The following is a 15,976-nucleotide window of genomic DNA, read 5'->3' on the forward strand; positions in this document are numbered from 1 at the left end:
ACATGAAAGACAATCGGAATTGAAATGAAACCAAGTGTTTATTTAGGCATTTCTCTATCAGGGTAGCCTGCAGACACGGACAGTTTCCCTGCCATGACCCAGAACCTGTTAACAGCAGCAGTAATGGCATCGGTATCTAAGTGCTTTGTACGGAGGAGGAGGACAATAGCAGAAGTGTCTCCTGGTGGACCTGGCCTGGACGCGCATCCCACGTCCCAGAGCATCCAACCCACACCCTCACACATCTCGCCCTCCTCACGAACAGTTCATGGAAGTGAGTATCCGTGAGAACTGCAACATGCCCAGTCCAGCGCTGTTAAGCTCCATTCTCCGAGACAACATGGCGGACAGGGTGTCAACATTTCAGTTCTCATAAGGCAAACATGTTTATACAAAATAAACAAACGGTATTAAAAAATGTAACAGTGCACAAAAGGCATGAAGGTCACTAATAGGAACAGGGAACTAGAAGAGAAATAGCAAATTCTATGCAAGCTGTTTTTTTAGGCTGTCTGAAGACTCGAACTGAAGCCATAGGTGGTAAGATATGAGGTTCTGACCCAAATACAGTACTCAACAGTGCCAGCACAGAAAATGACACTCTTATAAAAACATACACACACAGTGACATGCAGACAGTACATGGATAATAAAGGGAAAAAAACCAAAACCCTCAAAGACAAACAAATGTTGGATTATTTTTCTTCTCCCCCCACAGTTCACATACGTCACAGCTCACGGCCCGTTTGTGCGAGCGAAGAGAGCAGCTGTTCTTTTGCTTAAGGACCTAACTGACCAATCAGAACCCTTGCTGGTCCTCACACCAGACTTCTTATTGGCTAGCACTCCAATCAATCCCATAAAATACTGAGTAGTTTTAAAGGAAATGCCCTCCCTAGATTCCCATCAGTCCTCGTGTTCAGAAAGTTAGGCACTGAAAGGGCAGGCCGAGGTCAAGCACAGTCATGTCCGAGGGGGCTGACAATTGTGGGAGAAAACACGGTGAACTCTTTGAAAGTGGGCTGGGACGTTCTTACCGTGAAGTCGTAGTCTAGAGAAAGAATTAACCTCGATGAGAAAAGTTTGAAAAATCTCTTTAAAACAAAACACCGATCAAAAAAAACAAACAAAAAAACGCTTACCTAACTCCTCCTGGACGATCGTGTGCATAGCCACACTCCCGAGGGAGGAGGGGGAGCCTTCAGGACACCCCTCGGTTCCAAACAAGCATGTGCACACTTCTCGTGCATTTAGTTTGCACTCAAGTCAGAAACCTGAATTTTCTTCTCGGACAAAAATGACTTTGGTATGCTTTATAGAGTCATATGCATGCCATCATGAGATACCATCAGACTCTTAACACTTTACAAAAACAACGTTATAGCTTTGCGATGCTGCTTTTTAATGACAAAATATTTAAGTGGGGAGATGAAAGCATATTTGTTAATATTTAAAAAAAAAAAATTCTTCTTTCCATGTTTCAATCAAACCAGAGTCAACTGCAAATCTGTTGGCTAATTAAAGTGATTAATTTGCTAGTCAGATATGGCATGTAGTCCATGGGTTAATCCACATAGGGCCGACCAGAGTTCTCCCCAACTGTGCATGCCTAACCTTAACCCTACTTCTCTGAGCACATTCATGACACACTCACTTTCTGAATATCCTACTAAGAGCCAATCACTCAAAACTGAGTAAATGACAGACTAGCACTAAGGGTCAGAGGTCAAACTCCACCATGTGGGTGTTTTAATGCACTTTCATCTACTGAAGAGTGCTGGGTAATGAACATTTATTTGAAGTGTATTTTGAGACATTTGCCTACTCCTCACCCAACCCCCACTTCCTATTGAGTTTTCGCGACAAATGTTTTTTAAGACAAATACAATCTTGTGAACACAGTTATGTACAGAACATGAGTGCAGAATGAGCGGTGTGCAACACCTTCAGACCACCTTGGGGCACCAACAGAGACCCACATGTAATAGGGAAGATTTGAACAGGATGGCGTGGAGTTGCTCCCTGAGAGTTCTGCATTTATTTGATTGGCGGTTTTAGTTCTCTCTGCTGCTCTTGGGCCGCCCTACATCTGACAGAGGCTCAGGTCTGACCCGGGTCTGACCGAAGCACCTACTGATCATCTGGATAGCGCATTCATTCCCTGCACCGTGGAGACCTGGAAGGGCTAATGAAGGTGAAAAGAAACGTGTTCACACTGGCTCCGAGACCAAAGACTTGGGGGGGGTTCAGGCCCCTGTGCAGGTTCAGATCTCTCGGTGTAGTCCTGCCGGTCATCTGATCATCCCAGCCGGGGACAGCGTCCTGTATCTCTGCTTCATTACAAAAAGCTGGAGCCAAACAGATGAAAGGGTTTCCCTTCACAATCCTTAAAGACATCAGCATCCAGTTTTCCAGTAGAGTTTTGTCTGGAAAAGATTAATTCAGAGTTCAAGTGTAGACCTCCTAAGTACTTTAAAAAAATCTTTTAAGTCTTTAAAAAAGTCCTTTATGGGTACTTGCTTTAAAAGCTCTTTTTTCCTCAGCAGAGGAGAAGGATGTCAAGAAGTGTCCACTGGTGAGACCTCAAGAGTTGAAGTGAAATTCACAGCAGACCAAAAAAAATTAAAAATCTGGCTCTGTTGTACAAGGCCCTCAGCTGCCTGTCTGCTGTCCATCGTCCTGGAAGTGGAACCGAGGACCAGAAAGAAACGAAGAGAGAGAGAGAGAGAGAGAGAGAGAGAGAGACTGGGTGCCCTTTAATATTTTGGAGATCCAATTTTCTTTCATTGAAGACAGGGAGGTTGTCATCTGTCTTTCCAGGAGGAAAAAAAAACCACAAACAAATTAGAAATATTTCCGATCAGGAGAATCGGGGCGATTTGTTTCTGTGACGTGGGGTTTGTTGTTGTAAAAGACCATAACGAGATAAAAGGTCGATCAAAAGGGGAAGAAGAGAAACATGGGCTGGACGCGTGGCGGTCACAGAGGCCAGCGCATGTCGTCCAAGGCCACGGCCTCGCCCAGGTTGGCATCTGTCTCCAGCAGGCTCATTATGACGGCCATGGCTGCCTCGTCGCTGCTTAGGCTTGCCAGCCCCGGGACGGCGTCCAGGTCCAGCTGGGAACTTCCCTCTGCCGACACGCAAACGGGACATTTAAAAGAGAGCCTGATTAAGACGGAGTTTGAATGCATGCAGCACGGTAGCAGTTACCCAGTACGGTCTCACTGTGTGCGAAGGGTTCACCTTGTGCCACGTCCTCTGGACCCGATTTACCTGCCGTGTCCACGTCTGACCCTTCCCCGTTCACCGCCTTAACCACACAGAACAGTAAAGATTTAGTCCGCACAGTCCCATACCAAGCAGCCAGCCACAGAAGCACACAGTCGCAGTCTCTCACACACGGTAAAGCTGACGCACACTGCTGCCTTGCGCAAGAGCCAGCGGAGACTCGTCCTGAAGCAGACTGAAGGGGCTGGCATTGTCACTGGAAGGGGAGGAGTTCATCCTGAGAACAGCCAAACAGAATAGCAGTTACAGCCACGCCCAGAAACACGCCGAGAAATTCAACCACTTCAAAAACAAAACAAAAAACCCCCCCAAGCTCCCTAAGCAAGTGGTACGAGAGGTCTTACCTGCTGAAGTCCAGCAGCTCATTGGCGATTTGGGTCCCAATGCTCCCAGCGTATATCATGGTGCCGGAGGCACTGGAGATACCTGGGACGATGGGCGGGGACTTCTTAGCATCGTCTGGACAGACGGTTACAGTACACACGTGTTCACTCCTCTACACTCAACTGAATGTGGTCTGTCATGACAACCTAAACAGGAAGTTTTCTCCTTGCTCATTTAGGATCTGGACCCAAACACGCGTAAAGCTGCTTTGTGACACGTGTTGTAAAAAGCACAATATAAATACATTTGACTTTATAAATATAAATCAATTTTATGCACCAAATGCATAAATACATATTAGATATGATGCAGAAAGAAAACTAAAATAAATAACGCAAGAGCTACAGAACTAAACTAAGAGTTAGAAGGAGGCTCACCATCTGATGTCTTGGAATCAGTGGGCTGTTCTGAACTATCTGATCCATCTGGATTGCTCTTCCCACTGTAGCAGGTCAGAGAGTAAAGGTCAGAGGGTAACCTGCTACCATCAGAGTTCAGGGAGGACAGGTGACGTGACAGCTCTCTGCTCGTCTCAAAGGCGGAGATGATAAAGAACAGCAGCTGAGACTACACATCAGTGTTGAACTGTCCTTCACATCAGTGTTGAACTGTCCTTCACATCAGTGTTGAAATGTCCCTCACTGAAGTGTTTAAATGACCTTCACTGAAGTGAGACTACACATCAGTGTTGAAATGTCCTTCACATCAGTGTTGAAATGTCCTTCACTGAAGTGTTTAAATGACCTTCACTGAAGTGAGACTACACATCAGTGTTGAAATGTCCTTCACATCAGTGTTGAAATGTCCTTCACATCAGTGTTGAAATGTCCTTCACTGAAGTGAGACTACACATCAGTGTTTAAATGACCTTCACTGAAGTGAGACTACACATCAGTGTTGAAATGTCCTTCACATCAGTGTTGAAATGTCCTTCACATCAGTGTTGAAATGTCCTTCACTGAAGTGTTTAAATGACCTTCACTGAAGTGAGACTACACATCAGTGTTGAAATGTCCTTCACTGAAGTGTTGAAATGTCCCTCACATCAGTGTTGAAATGTCCTTCATTAGAAAGACCCTTTGGTACTTACGGTTTGACTGTGTTTGTTGACACGATGCACTCGACGTCTTTGGTCCAGGGATTTATAAAACTAAACCATTGACTTTGCAACGTGACAAAAAAGCCAAATTTCGTTTTGAACTTGTAGCAGTTTGTCTCAATTTTCTCTTTACTTCTCAGCACTGCAGTGAAAGAGAAGTATCAAATATAAGAACACGGAGACTCCTCAGAGCAGCTGACTGGTCTGGTCTCAAGCTGAGGACTTGTGCTGTCCAATTACAGCTCAGTTATACACAACTGATTTACATACAGGACTTAGAAACGTTTGACCTGCATCAAATTAAGGTGCCAAGAGCTACAATAAGAACCGACAGTCGGAATCATGCAAATTACATCAAGCTAATTTATTAGCCAATAAGAACTGAAAAAGTCTGCAGACCTAGCTCATTATACAAATTACACCAACTAATTAGCCAGTTAGAGGTCGGTGTAGCCTTCAGCTTCGATTACTCGTGTTATTGTTTAGGTCACATGACTGCAGTACTATAGAATGCCATCAGCATGTAATTCACTCACCTCTTCGGTGTCTGTCTGCCAAATGAGGCAAGTCGTCTTGATGGAAATATTCATAGCAGGACGTGCCCAACAGCTCTTGAGGCAGGTAGCCAAGAATAGTGGTTGCTCTGGGGAGCACAGGTGTTGTTAACATGCTCTTTTAACCTCTATAGGGACTGTGTCAGTTGCAGAAACTGGATTTACAACAGCAACAACAAAAGTTCCACAGAAAAGCCAAAAAATATTTTCAAGAAAGTTATGTAACAAAATGCTGAGGTGTGTTCACCTTGCAAATAACATTTACACACTTCAGGTAAGACATTGCCTCGTATGTTATATTTAACTCAAGCAATTCAACTTTAACCAGATCTATCAGACATCACAGTCTTTTTTGTGAAACATGTCAGATGGAACAGGCCTACCGTTGATCCACAAAGGTGAATTTGCCATCCAGGGCGCAGCGGGTGATGAACTCCGTGGGCTTGACCCTGACGTCGCCGTTGGCCTGAGGGGCAGTGTAGGGGTGCACTTGGCCCACGGCGACCAGGCAGCTGAAGCGGGAGCAATCCTCGCCTTCTGCTTCCCCCTCGGCACCCAGCTGACTGGTGGGCCACGTGCGCATGTAGCCTGTGCAGTGCACCGTGCAGTAGCACTGCGCCTCTACAGCAGCATGGCGAGACAGCACTCGTTGACAAGCATGCCAGCAGAACACGGACATCACATGTTCTTCAGACATCCAGCACACGGACACGCTGGAGCACCAGTAATGACATGACCGTGATGACATCTACATGGTTATACAAGCTATGTGTTAAAAAGCAGCCATTTATTCAAGTGCTTGATCCCTGGTCATTGTATCTGTACTGTACAGCGCACTAAAGCAAATGCCCTCCCGGCCCAGCAGGGGGCGTTGAGCTGTACGTCTTACCCTTCTTTTTGGAGGACGAGGCTGCACGCGTCATGTCCTGTTCCTCCTTCACGCTCACTTTCTTGTACTTCATTCTACAGAAAAAAGAACGTCGAGCTCCCGGACAGAGACGGGCGGCTCGGAGAGGAACGTCTGCCTGCACCTGGAGTCCCGCTACATGCATACGCAGACACACGCGCATGCACACAAACATGAGGACATGTATGCACAAGTGCATGCTAAAAAGAAGAAAGGGGAAACTTATTTATAGAAACGTACTCACTCTACTGTTCGCCAGACAAACACTTACACACACACACGCTCACAATAAGAAAGCTACACAGGAAAAGTAAGAAAACAAGAGCGTTCTAGTTTTATGGTGTTTACTTTTGGCATCTATAAGGCGTTCCCGTGGAAACAGTTCAGAGGCTGAGAGCTGCTCCTTCACTTTTCCGATGTCCTTGGGGTGAATGTAGTCAAACAAACTCTGACCGATCAGCTCTGGCTAGGAAGCAAAACAGCAAGCAAGAGTGAACGTCTATTCGGTATACTTCACCCGTCCCGCTAACAGCAAGAGGTACTGATCTCAGGTCTGTTTGTATATGTGCACAAGGCAAAGGTTAGAAAAACCAATGAGAATGACTGGAGGTTACTAACAGTAGAACATCTACTAACAAAACCGCCTTCAACACTCCGAAACAGATTTGATTTTGTGTGTGAAAAACAGTCCCTGGTCAGGGTCTCTCACCCGAGTGTAGTTCAGGATCTTGGAAACAGATTCTGAAACAAACACTATTTTCCCTCGGTCACAGCCAACCACAAAGAGGAATCCATCTGCAGCCTGGCAAGGCAGAGAGAAGCATCAGTACAGAGCAAAAGAACGGAAGGGTGGAGGGGACACCTGTTCCAGTACAGCCAACACCCAGGTCACGCCCACGGGACAGAAACGAGTCTACAAACGCAGACCCGTCTATTTAAGGAATATTTAAATGACCACTGACCCTGACTGACTCAGGCACTTATTGTTTATGGCCAGATTGTCTGTTATAGAGCTTATATATATTTAGCACCAGCTAAATTAAACGTATTCTAGGCATCAGCACTGATCCCTGTGTTTCTACAGTATTCTAGTTCACTGGCATCTTGGACTCTAACCTACTGTACTAGGATGCATCTATGAGGAAATGACAAAGCACTTTTGTAAGTCGCTCTGGATAAGAACGTCTGCTAAACGTCGTAAATGTAAATAATGTTACGTGTCTCAAACCAACCGCGTATGCCAGTTCCACTTGCCCCAATACAATTTACATCTGCACTAAGGGACGGTAAGATTCAGGGAGGCCTGATGCCCTTATACATGCAGTCAGGACTGGTCACTGTACCCTGAGGACGAGGTGCTTCAGTTCATCATCTGGAAGGAATGAAGGCTTGTAACTGGCTTCTGCAAAGGTGCTGGTTGCACCTGGCAAAACAGGGGAACGTGTCGTTAGGAAAACTGTGTGAGAGAGAGAGAGAGACCTGCTTTTCAGGGACTGGAGGCGAGTGTGTGTTTTATCCATAACTGAGTAATTTGAGGTGGGTGGGAGTGTGTGCGTGCATGTTATCTGCTGTTGAGCAATGTGAGAGGGTCTCTGTGTGTGTTATCTAGCTTTGAGTGGTCTGAGGCGTGCGTGCGTATGTTCTACCTCTGAGTGATTTAAGGTGCTGTACGGCCATGCGCAGTACAGTGAGCTTGTCGAGTTTGCGGGACACGGGGCTGCATGTGGGGATCATGGCTGACAGCTCGTCAATCAGGTTGTTCATTTTGTCCCGCCGCCTTTTCTCAATCTGGCTGTGAGGCTCCCTACAGGTACACGGGGCGTTTATACACCCCTCAGTTCAGCATTAGAGGATCATTAGATTACATTAAAGGTTTTTCAAAAGCTTTTCTGCAATGTGTTTGTGTTTTCTTATATATGTGGAATTGTTTCTGGTACCTGAAACACTTAATTTTCACATGCGGGTCTTCACCTTCTGGCCTAAAAGCAAAAATATTAAATACATACATAAATAATAAAGATCATGGGAAAAAAGGCTGATAAAATGTTAATTATTGTGTGCAAAACAAGGTACTGTGAATGTCCTCACAGACGGGGTACCTTTCTTCTTCACCCTCCATACCCTCATCCAGCACTGATGCTGATTTCATTTCCCTGGAAACCAAGCGGTACGATGATTAACATAACCCGAGTGAACAGTGGGAGTTCATTCATACAGAACATGAACCACACACAACTGCTTTCATTCAGAAAACTGAGACCAGCAACTTATACCCACAAAATGACATCCTGATCATGATGTTCACAAGCGCGCACGCACACTCACTTGTCTGTGCTACCCTTTCGTTTCCTGGTCAGCTCCATGCCAGCAGCTGAGTTGGGCGTCACCAGACTGGAAACAGAGACAGAGTGACTCTTGAGTCCTTCCTCCAACACATCCCCTGAAAAAACACAGAGACAGGGACACAGACATGCAGGCAGGCAGACACAGGAAATAAGTGAAAAATAAATCTTTGGACGACCTTAGATTTGATGAAAAGAAATGTTTCTGATGAATAAGGCCATTTACTGTTAAATCTAACATTTTAGATGTAACATTTAAATTATTCATGTTTTAATCAGTCACGAGACAGCTGTGATTGTCCTTCAGTCCCAAGTTACAGTAAATCTCAGCAGAACCCAGTTTTATACATACTAAAGTAAGGAGCCGTGGTGTTTCATCCCGTCACACTGGGCACGTGGCTAAGACATCTGAACCCACCATGCGCCAGTGTGAACACAAAAGAAGGCAACCCACTTTTACACGTCACGTCTGTGCGTTTTAGCTGTGTCAAACGTGATCGGATGTAACAAGCATGCACATTTTAGCACAAGACAATCGTCGAACCACCGCAAACAAGCCACGGCTTACAGTTTAGGAGCGCCGGCGCACAGTAGCGTGAAAAAGAATACAACACACGGCAAAAAGAAGAAAAATGATCAGAAACAAAACACGATTCACATGTTGCAGGTCAACATGGGGGCAAAAAAAAAGTGCTTAGCAAAGAAAACGTCACATTACGTAGAAACCCAGTTCTGCACATAGCTAAAAAACAACACACACTACGCTTGGATAAACTTCACACACGCGTTGCAGTGAAATATAGGCCATCTCTTTGTGTTTGGTGGACGGTTATCAAACCAAGGCCAGACTAGTCTGACAGCAGGATGTTTCACGTCTTTGTGGTTTATATTCCTTCTTCCTTACCTGTTACTGGAGAAATCTATGATTTATGAATAACTCCCATTAAATGGCTGTTTACGTTTAGCCGCAATTAAACATGTTTCCCTACTGCCCACATTCTCAATCAGTCTTCTACTCCACACAAAATAAAGGAGAAAACTGAACAGTCACACAGCCCGAAACTTCATCAGAGCAGATTTGAAGCATGATGGTGGTAGTTGTAAAGCCAATGTGGTCCTTAAAACAAAATAAAATAAAAAGGATGATCTTAAGAGGTCTTCAGGAGTCTTTTATGACATCTATGGGTAACAATCATCAGACATTACATCACATGGAGTACAGCTACTACAGTTCACACTGTTATTCACTACTCTGTGTGTGACCACACTGACCGTGCAGTTCTAACCTCTGTGTGAGTGTGTCCACACTGACCGTGTAGTTCTAACTGGTGTGTCGCGAAAAGTGCCCTGAACTCTGACACATTTTCCCAGTGTAATGTAGTTTGTGAGCGGATGGAGCAGAACATCCCAGCCCCGCCCATGACATCAACCACAGCCTCAGCTCCTATATTTAAAACCACCACACAGGCCCACTGACCTAAAAAGCCATTAACAGCTCAGCAACAACCTGGTTCATAATCCTGGGCTCTGGACTACAGATCTGTAGCAGGATTATTGATCTTGACAAGATGATGTGGTTTTTTTTGCCACACCTTTCAGTGATTGACCTCCTTCGCTATCCCAGTTTTATGACTGAAGTCCTAAAACTTCAGGCAAAAATATAAACAGTATTTTTCATTGGAAAGGACACAACACAGTTTTACATGTCTGGTGATATCTTGGAACAGCTGCAATATCAATAAAATAAGGTTGCAGTGTAGAAAAGCTGCTGAAAACCACACAATTAGTTTTTTTTATTATATATTAAAACAAACAAATAAATAAATATTATATATATATAATATATATAATATATAATATATATAAATATAAATAACACATTAAATAATTATATTTAAATATATAATAAATAAAATTATACACAGGTTCCTCCTTAGTAATTATTTTTGTAAACTGAATTTTAAAAAAACCTGACTATGTCTGGTGTGCCTGCAGAGAGAGAGAGAGAGAGAGAGCTTTAAAATGGTAATAAACATTCACTCCCCTACTACAGGATGAATTTTTTTGCACAACAATGGGGACAGATTACAGTTGTTCTATAGTTGGTCTCAGACAAGTCTCTCTCTCATTAAACATGCAGTATTATAAGTGCTGACAATATCCACAATAACACCACGTTGAAGTAACTGATCATGAGAACACACACTTCCCACACACACTGCATTTCAATGTTGTCACTCATGTTCAAGTGATGCTACTCACACTAATAGCTAATATTTTTTCACTAATAATTGTTAGTGAAGACAATGAGCAGATACTTTCCAGGACTATTATAGGATATGTAGAGATTTTCAAAATTGTAGTAAAGTACAGCGTTTCCAGAGGACAGGACGTTTCGGACAGAGGTCCTTCATCAGCTGTGCAACCAAAGTACATCTGAATTAGCTGGAGGAGCCAGTTTATATATGAAAGAGTAGATGTAAACTAGTCCTTCTTGTTGGGTCTGTAGGCCTTGTGAACTGTGCCTGACAAGTTCAGACAGAAACCATCCACTAACTACATTATGTGCCGCCCCTCCAATCCCAAAACCAGCAGACAAGAGACTGCTGAATACATAATTATGCTATACCCAGATTTTCTGCTCAAGTTAATTTGACCCTGACTGTAAACAGTTTCCAGAACCTCAAATAACCTGCATTTGTGATAAAGTAAAGGTTTTGGAACATAAAATGTAAAAAAGTGTTTAAAGCATTCAATCAACCACTCATGTGTTGCCAGTGTCTCTACCAGCTCAACATCTTCCAAGCTGGCAAAGCAATGAAATGTCTTAATGCACTGAAACCGAAGTCTTCTGGATACTTGTAGAATCAAGATGACATTTCCAAACAATCAAAATGAGACAAGTCAGACACAGGGAGTGTGTACAGTGTCATTCTCATTTCCCATCTCAGTGTTGGGCATTAGACATAATATGTTTTCCAAGCACTCTTGACCTAGAAAATCTTCTGTAGTAATTTTGCCACTGCGTCTTGCACCTGGGAATTCTTTCTCCACCATATCTCAGAGGAGTGCTTACAGCATCGAGCCCATGTGCCAGCCTGCAGAGACAGGCACGCATTAAAGAAAAAGCAGACCTAAATATCCGACTTATCAGATTGAAACAACGTTAAACAGATACAGAAGGAATACAGTGGAGCGTTTACAGACAAGGACCTTCTCGTCGCTGTCACCTGCGGGTCGTGGTGGGTCATTCCTTCCACCCCGCCCACCTGCACCGGCTCTGTGGAGAGCAAGGCACCAACATGAAACTAAATGCAGATGGATACAAAGACATGGAAATGTACCCCAATTCCGGTGGCCTACTTTGGATAAAAACTTTGCTTTCTGTTTAATGACTTCCGAAGTGCCAACTAGTGTGCGTAGAATACCAGAGGACTGTGGTGTTCCAGTGACACGATTACACTCCTGCTTCCTCAAGCTGCTTGCTTAAATGCACGTGTGCCAATGATTTAAGAACTTAACGATGGAGCTTCAAACTCTAAACAAATTCAAGAAATTCTGACAAATCACCAAGATGCCTTATTTAAGATGGAGATTTTTTTCCTCCTCAACATTCATTTCAGAAACAAGCATTAGACAGCAGAAGGTACATTTACGGACCATTTCTGTTCTGGTTAGACATCTTTACGGTCTAATCTGTAACAAACTTCCATTTTAGCCTTTAATTAATAATGCTCAATAATGCACAATCTTTTGCAGCACTATCGATCTGGACACAAATAGGTTCAATTATAATCCTAAAATCTAATCTATAATCCTAAATTCTAATCTAATTCTAAATTATAGTCGACTCAAATATATGATGTACAACAAAAAGAAAAGAGATGTTCTCTGCTAGAGAAAACTATTTGGAGGTAAACAAAACAGCTTTCCTGTATTATGGCATATTCATGCCATGAATCATTCATTCATTATTCGTTCTAAAACTTAAATGTGTCAACCAAAATAAGACATATGTAAGGCCTCAATTAAGGATACACACCCAACAAAACCGCATCACGTCAACACACGAGATGGGTACATTCCTCACATTAAAAGAGTCAGAAGCCAATGACGATAGAAACAAACGTAAGGTTCTGACGCCTCAAACTTGTATTTTCAGTATGCACATCTTTCCAAAAGCCCATGTTGCTGTTGGAATATGAATGCCAGTAAGGTTGTCTGTATCTGAACAGGGTTAAACATGAAGCAGACAGACATCAGCAGTGATGGCTCAGAAGCTGAGCAGATGTGCAGCCCCTTCCAGACTCCCTTACAGGAACTCCACAGCAACAAACCATTACTTTACAGAGGTCTGCAAAGAACATCAGTGAAAATGTATTTAACTGAACACTGATTAGACAGTTACATTTTGCTTTTCTCATCACTGGTCTCTAATCATCTGATAAAGATCAGGCTATATTTACATCGAAATGACAAAGGTTGCTCTAAGGTTAGAAGTTGGCAAAAATCTTCAAACTGGAGGCGGCTTTAAAATGTCTAACGCAAAGGTTCGCAACTCTGTAAGGCCTTCATCACTGCGAGTACTAGGATATTGACTTCCGCCGAGGCTAGACCCCTACACACATGACAGTAGCACCAGTGCGTTCCTTAATTAGGTCAGAGTTATAGGGGTGGGCCATGCATATTACGACTTAGTAGGTAAGTCCTATAAAATCGATGTTACACATCTTAAGTCTAGTTCTTCCCACTAAACGCCTGTGCCCGAGTTTTCCAGCGTGACCCAGATATTACACAACCGCGCACGATCGCGCTCGCGCGTTAAAACCGGACCAGATCCTCTCATGCACGGCAAAGCAACAACAAATTCTGACGCCAAAGTTTAGATTGTAAACAATTAAATACATTCCCAGCGAGACATCGACATCACTCTACTTTGCACGTACGCGCCGGAACATAAATAACCAGTTTTCTACAGTTTTCCAAATTTACACGAAAGAAAAGACACTTAACCCGTGAACCCGACACAACAGATTCACCACGCTATATTCAACTAGCACGACAGAACAAGTTAGTCGTGATCATACTGACACACAGCCTGCGGACCGGTACGTCTGCACGCGGATCTACGCAAGATAATGCGTCTAACTTCAACGGTTTTGCCCCGACGCCACAAACTTCATAAGCACCGTAGGCACGCAGGTTACTGCACAGCAGAGTTTAAGAAACTTTTATCATTAAACATAAGGCCGCGGAATTTTGCTCTGACGAACGTGAACATTTAACGTGCGTAAATCCAAATAAAGTCACTTATCGCCCAAAGGGTCGTGTTTCTCTTCAGATTTCAGACAGTAGGCGTCTGCTCTCCCGGCCATGATCACAGCATGCAAGCCCTACTAAAGTCATGGTGCCACAGCGTGTGGTTTGGGGGTAAAGACAGAAATTCGACAGAATAACGTGTAAAAGCAGACCGTCTCAGCGCAGCCCCCAGTCACCTCATCTGCACCGCCAGGCCTGGCCACAGGTCCGAGAACAAACTCAGGACCGGCGATGCATCCGCAAACACGCCTGCAAACGGTACCGTGGCGCCTCGAGCCCAGCGTCCCACCTGTGGCACTGGAACCAGTTCTCCGCCCAACTCCAGTTCGCTCCACTGAACTACTGACCCAGTTTGGATAGGAGCACCGACAGCTCCCCTCTCTGCCGGAGCGGAGAACACAGCCTGTCGGTGCACATGTCGAAACTGGGAGGTTTGGTCTGACAGACCAGCAGAACTGGTATCTTACCAGTCTCTCCGCCCGGCGCTCCGTCACCGCCGCGAGCCGCTGCACTGCTCGCCGACATGGCTCGAGGCGGTATGCCGGGGCCCGACACTCCAATGCATGTGGACGAGGCGGCAGTGGCTGTTGCAGACGGAGCACGGGACGAGCGGACGGCGGGCGGGCAACCAACGCGTAGAACGGACTCGACTTTTGTTCCGCTAAGTCAGCGCAGGAAAACGGGAAAACGCGGAAGAGCACGGATCTCCTCCTACCGTCATCAACACCGCCTGCGCTCGCGCGGCGCTCCGTTCCCTCACGTTACTAAAGGAGCAAGTCACGCGATATGTGATGCAAGCGCAGAAAAATGCGGTGACGGACAGCGGCGGACACACGACATGTTGCCGCATAGCCGTGTTGGCATGTTTGTGTTGTGCACAAGAAGATTATATTATAAAGATTCTTTTTCTATTCAAATAGTTCTTCTGCTATATTGCTTTCCTTTGCTTTTCTTTCCTTTCTGATCTTGTTCCAGCGGAAATAGATGATGAACACGTTTAACACGTGCAGTTACTGGTTTGGATCTATGATGTCCCTTCTCGTAAAGTTGTGTTTCATGTATTATACTCATCTGTGGATTTTGCAGAACTAATCGGGAGCATAAATGAACTTTGAAGTAGAATACAAGAACACACAACATAATGACTAATTGTCTATGCTATGACTGTAATCCTAAAGTAAGACACAATCATGTTATGAATATTTCTTTTAATAATATTAATTGATATTAAGATATTTACTGAAATAGGAAAAGAAGCTGAACTAAATTCAGTGTAAAGAATTACATCATGTGAAGTTTGCGCATAGAATTTTCGTGGGTGACAAAATAAAAATATCTCCATACACTACATTTAGACTGTGCTACAGGCAGAGAAAGCAGAGCATTCATTTATGTGTAGCTACACAGTCAAACATCTCGCGTTATCTCACAACCAAACCGCTGGATAAAACAACAATACTTGTTTAAGCAATAACATCTGTTTAGTTATTATTAATAAGTTAATAATATTAGTTGTTTAGTTTTTTTTAAACCCATCTGTTTTTAGCATGTAGTTCAAAACTGTGCAGTTTTTGTTTGACTGTTTTGGTTTATTTTTTTCTCTGTTTTGTTTGACTGTTTTGTTTTGTTTGTTTTGTTTGTTTGTTTGTTTTGTTTGACTGTTTTGTTTGACTGTTTTGTTTGTTTGTTTGACTGTTTTGTTTGACTGTTTTGCTTTTTGTTTGACTGTTTTGTTTTGTTTGTTTGTTTGTTTGGCTTTGTTTTGTTTTGTTTGAGGTGTAGTGGGTGATGTTTAGCTTTTTTTTCTTCATTGTTTCTTTCTTCAGATTAGAATGTGCAGGTGACCTGATGGGTTGGGGCATTGGGTAGGTGGGGTTAGGTAAGGGTAGACGGGGTAGATAGGGGTAGGTAGGGGTAGCTATGGGTAGACGGGGTAGGTAGGGGAAGCTAGGCGTAGACGGGGGTAGGTAGGGGTAGACGGGGGTAGGTAGGGGTAAATAGGAGTAGATAGGGGTAGGTAGGGGTAGATGGGGTAGGTAGGGGAAGCTAGGGGTAGACGGGGTAGATAGGAGTATGTGTTTC

The 15,976-nt window shown here is 43.9% G+C and overlaps 1 protein-coding gene across 16 annotated transcripts; it reads right to left on the reverse strand.

Moving 5' to 3' along the window:
• Positions 1–19: 19 nt before the first annotated feature.
• Positions 20–14,665, reverse strand: bmal2 (basic helix-loop-helix ARNT like 2). 16 transcript variants are annotated; one of them, XR_014124068.1, is made up of 18 exons: positions 14,362–14,603; positions 8,559–8,673; positions 8,333–8,386; positions 8,171–8,212; positions 7,880–8,037; positions 7,577–7,689; positions 6,943–7,035; positions 6,582–6,699; positions 6,216–6,368; positions 5,710–5,947; positions 5,309–5,415; positions 4,764–4,914; positions 4,051–4,196; positions 3,634–3,748; positions 3,419–3,506; positions 3,212–3,311; positions 2,521–3,131; positions 20–2,426 (listed from the first exon to the last, which is right to left on the reverse strand). XR_014124068.1 is itself a non-coding variant. In XM_081715570.1 (17 exons), exons 2-17 carry the CDS (start codon positions 8,594–8,596, stop codon positions 2,980–2,982), a joined length of 1,866 nt encoding a protein of 621 aa, XP_081571696.1. In that variant the 5' UTR covers positions 8,597–8,673; positions 14,610–14,665; the 3' UTR covers positions 20–2,979. The 16 variants fall into 16 exon arrangements, 12 of the variants coding, with proteins under 12 accessions (XP_081571696.1, XP_035381111.1, XP_081571691.1 ...); XR_014124069.1 differs by having other exon boundaries at positions 20–1,051; positions 1,143–3,131; XM_081715570.1 differs by lacking the exon at positions 14,362–14,603 and adding an exon at positions 14,610–14,665 and having other exon boundaries at positions 20–3,131.
• Positions 14,666–15,976: the final 1,311 nt, after the last annotated feature.

The sequence above is a fragment of the Electrophorus electricus genome, chromosome 6 (genome assembly GCF_041902795.1).
Source record: "Electrophorus electricus isolate QZ-2024a chromosome 6, ASM4190279v1, whole genome shotgun sequence".
Lineage (NCBI taxonomy): Eukaryota > Metazoa > Chordata > Actinopteri > Gymnotiformes > Gymnotidae > Electrophorus > Electrophorus electricus.

Coding starts and splice junctions, on each gene's coding strand:
- bmal2 (XM_081715564.1), bottom strand. CDS start 14,419: ATGTCGGCGAGCAGTGCAGCGGCTCGCGGCGGTGACGGAGCGCCGGGC. Junction 5,948..6,215: donor CTCGTCCTCCAAAAAGAAGG/GTAAGACGTACA, acceptor ATGCTGCTGTAG/AGGCGCAGTGCTACTGCACG. Junction 3,132..3,211: donor ACACAGTGAGACCGTACTGG/GTAACTGCTACC, acceptor GCGTGTCGGCAG/AGGGAAGTTCCCAGCTGGAC.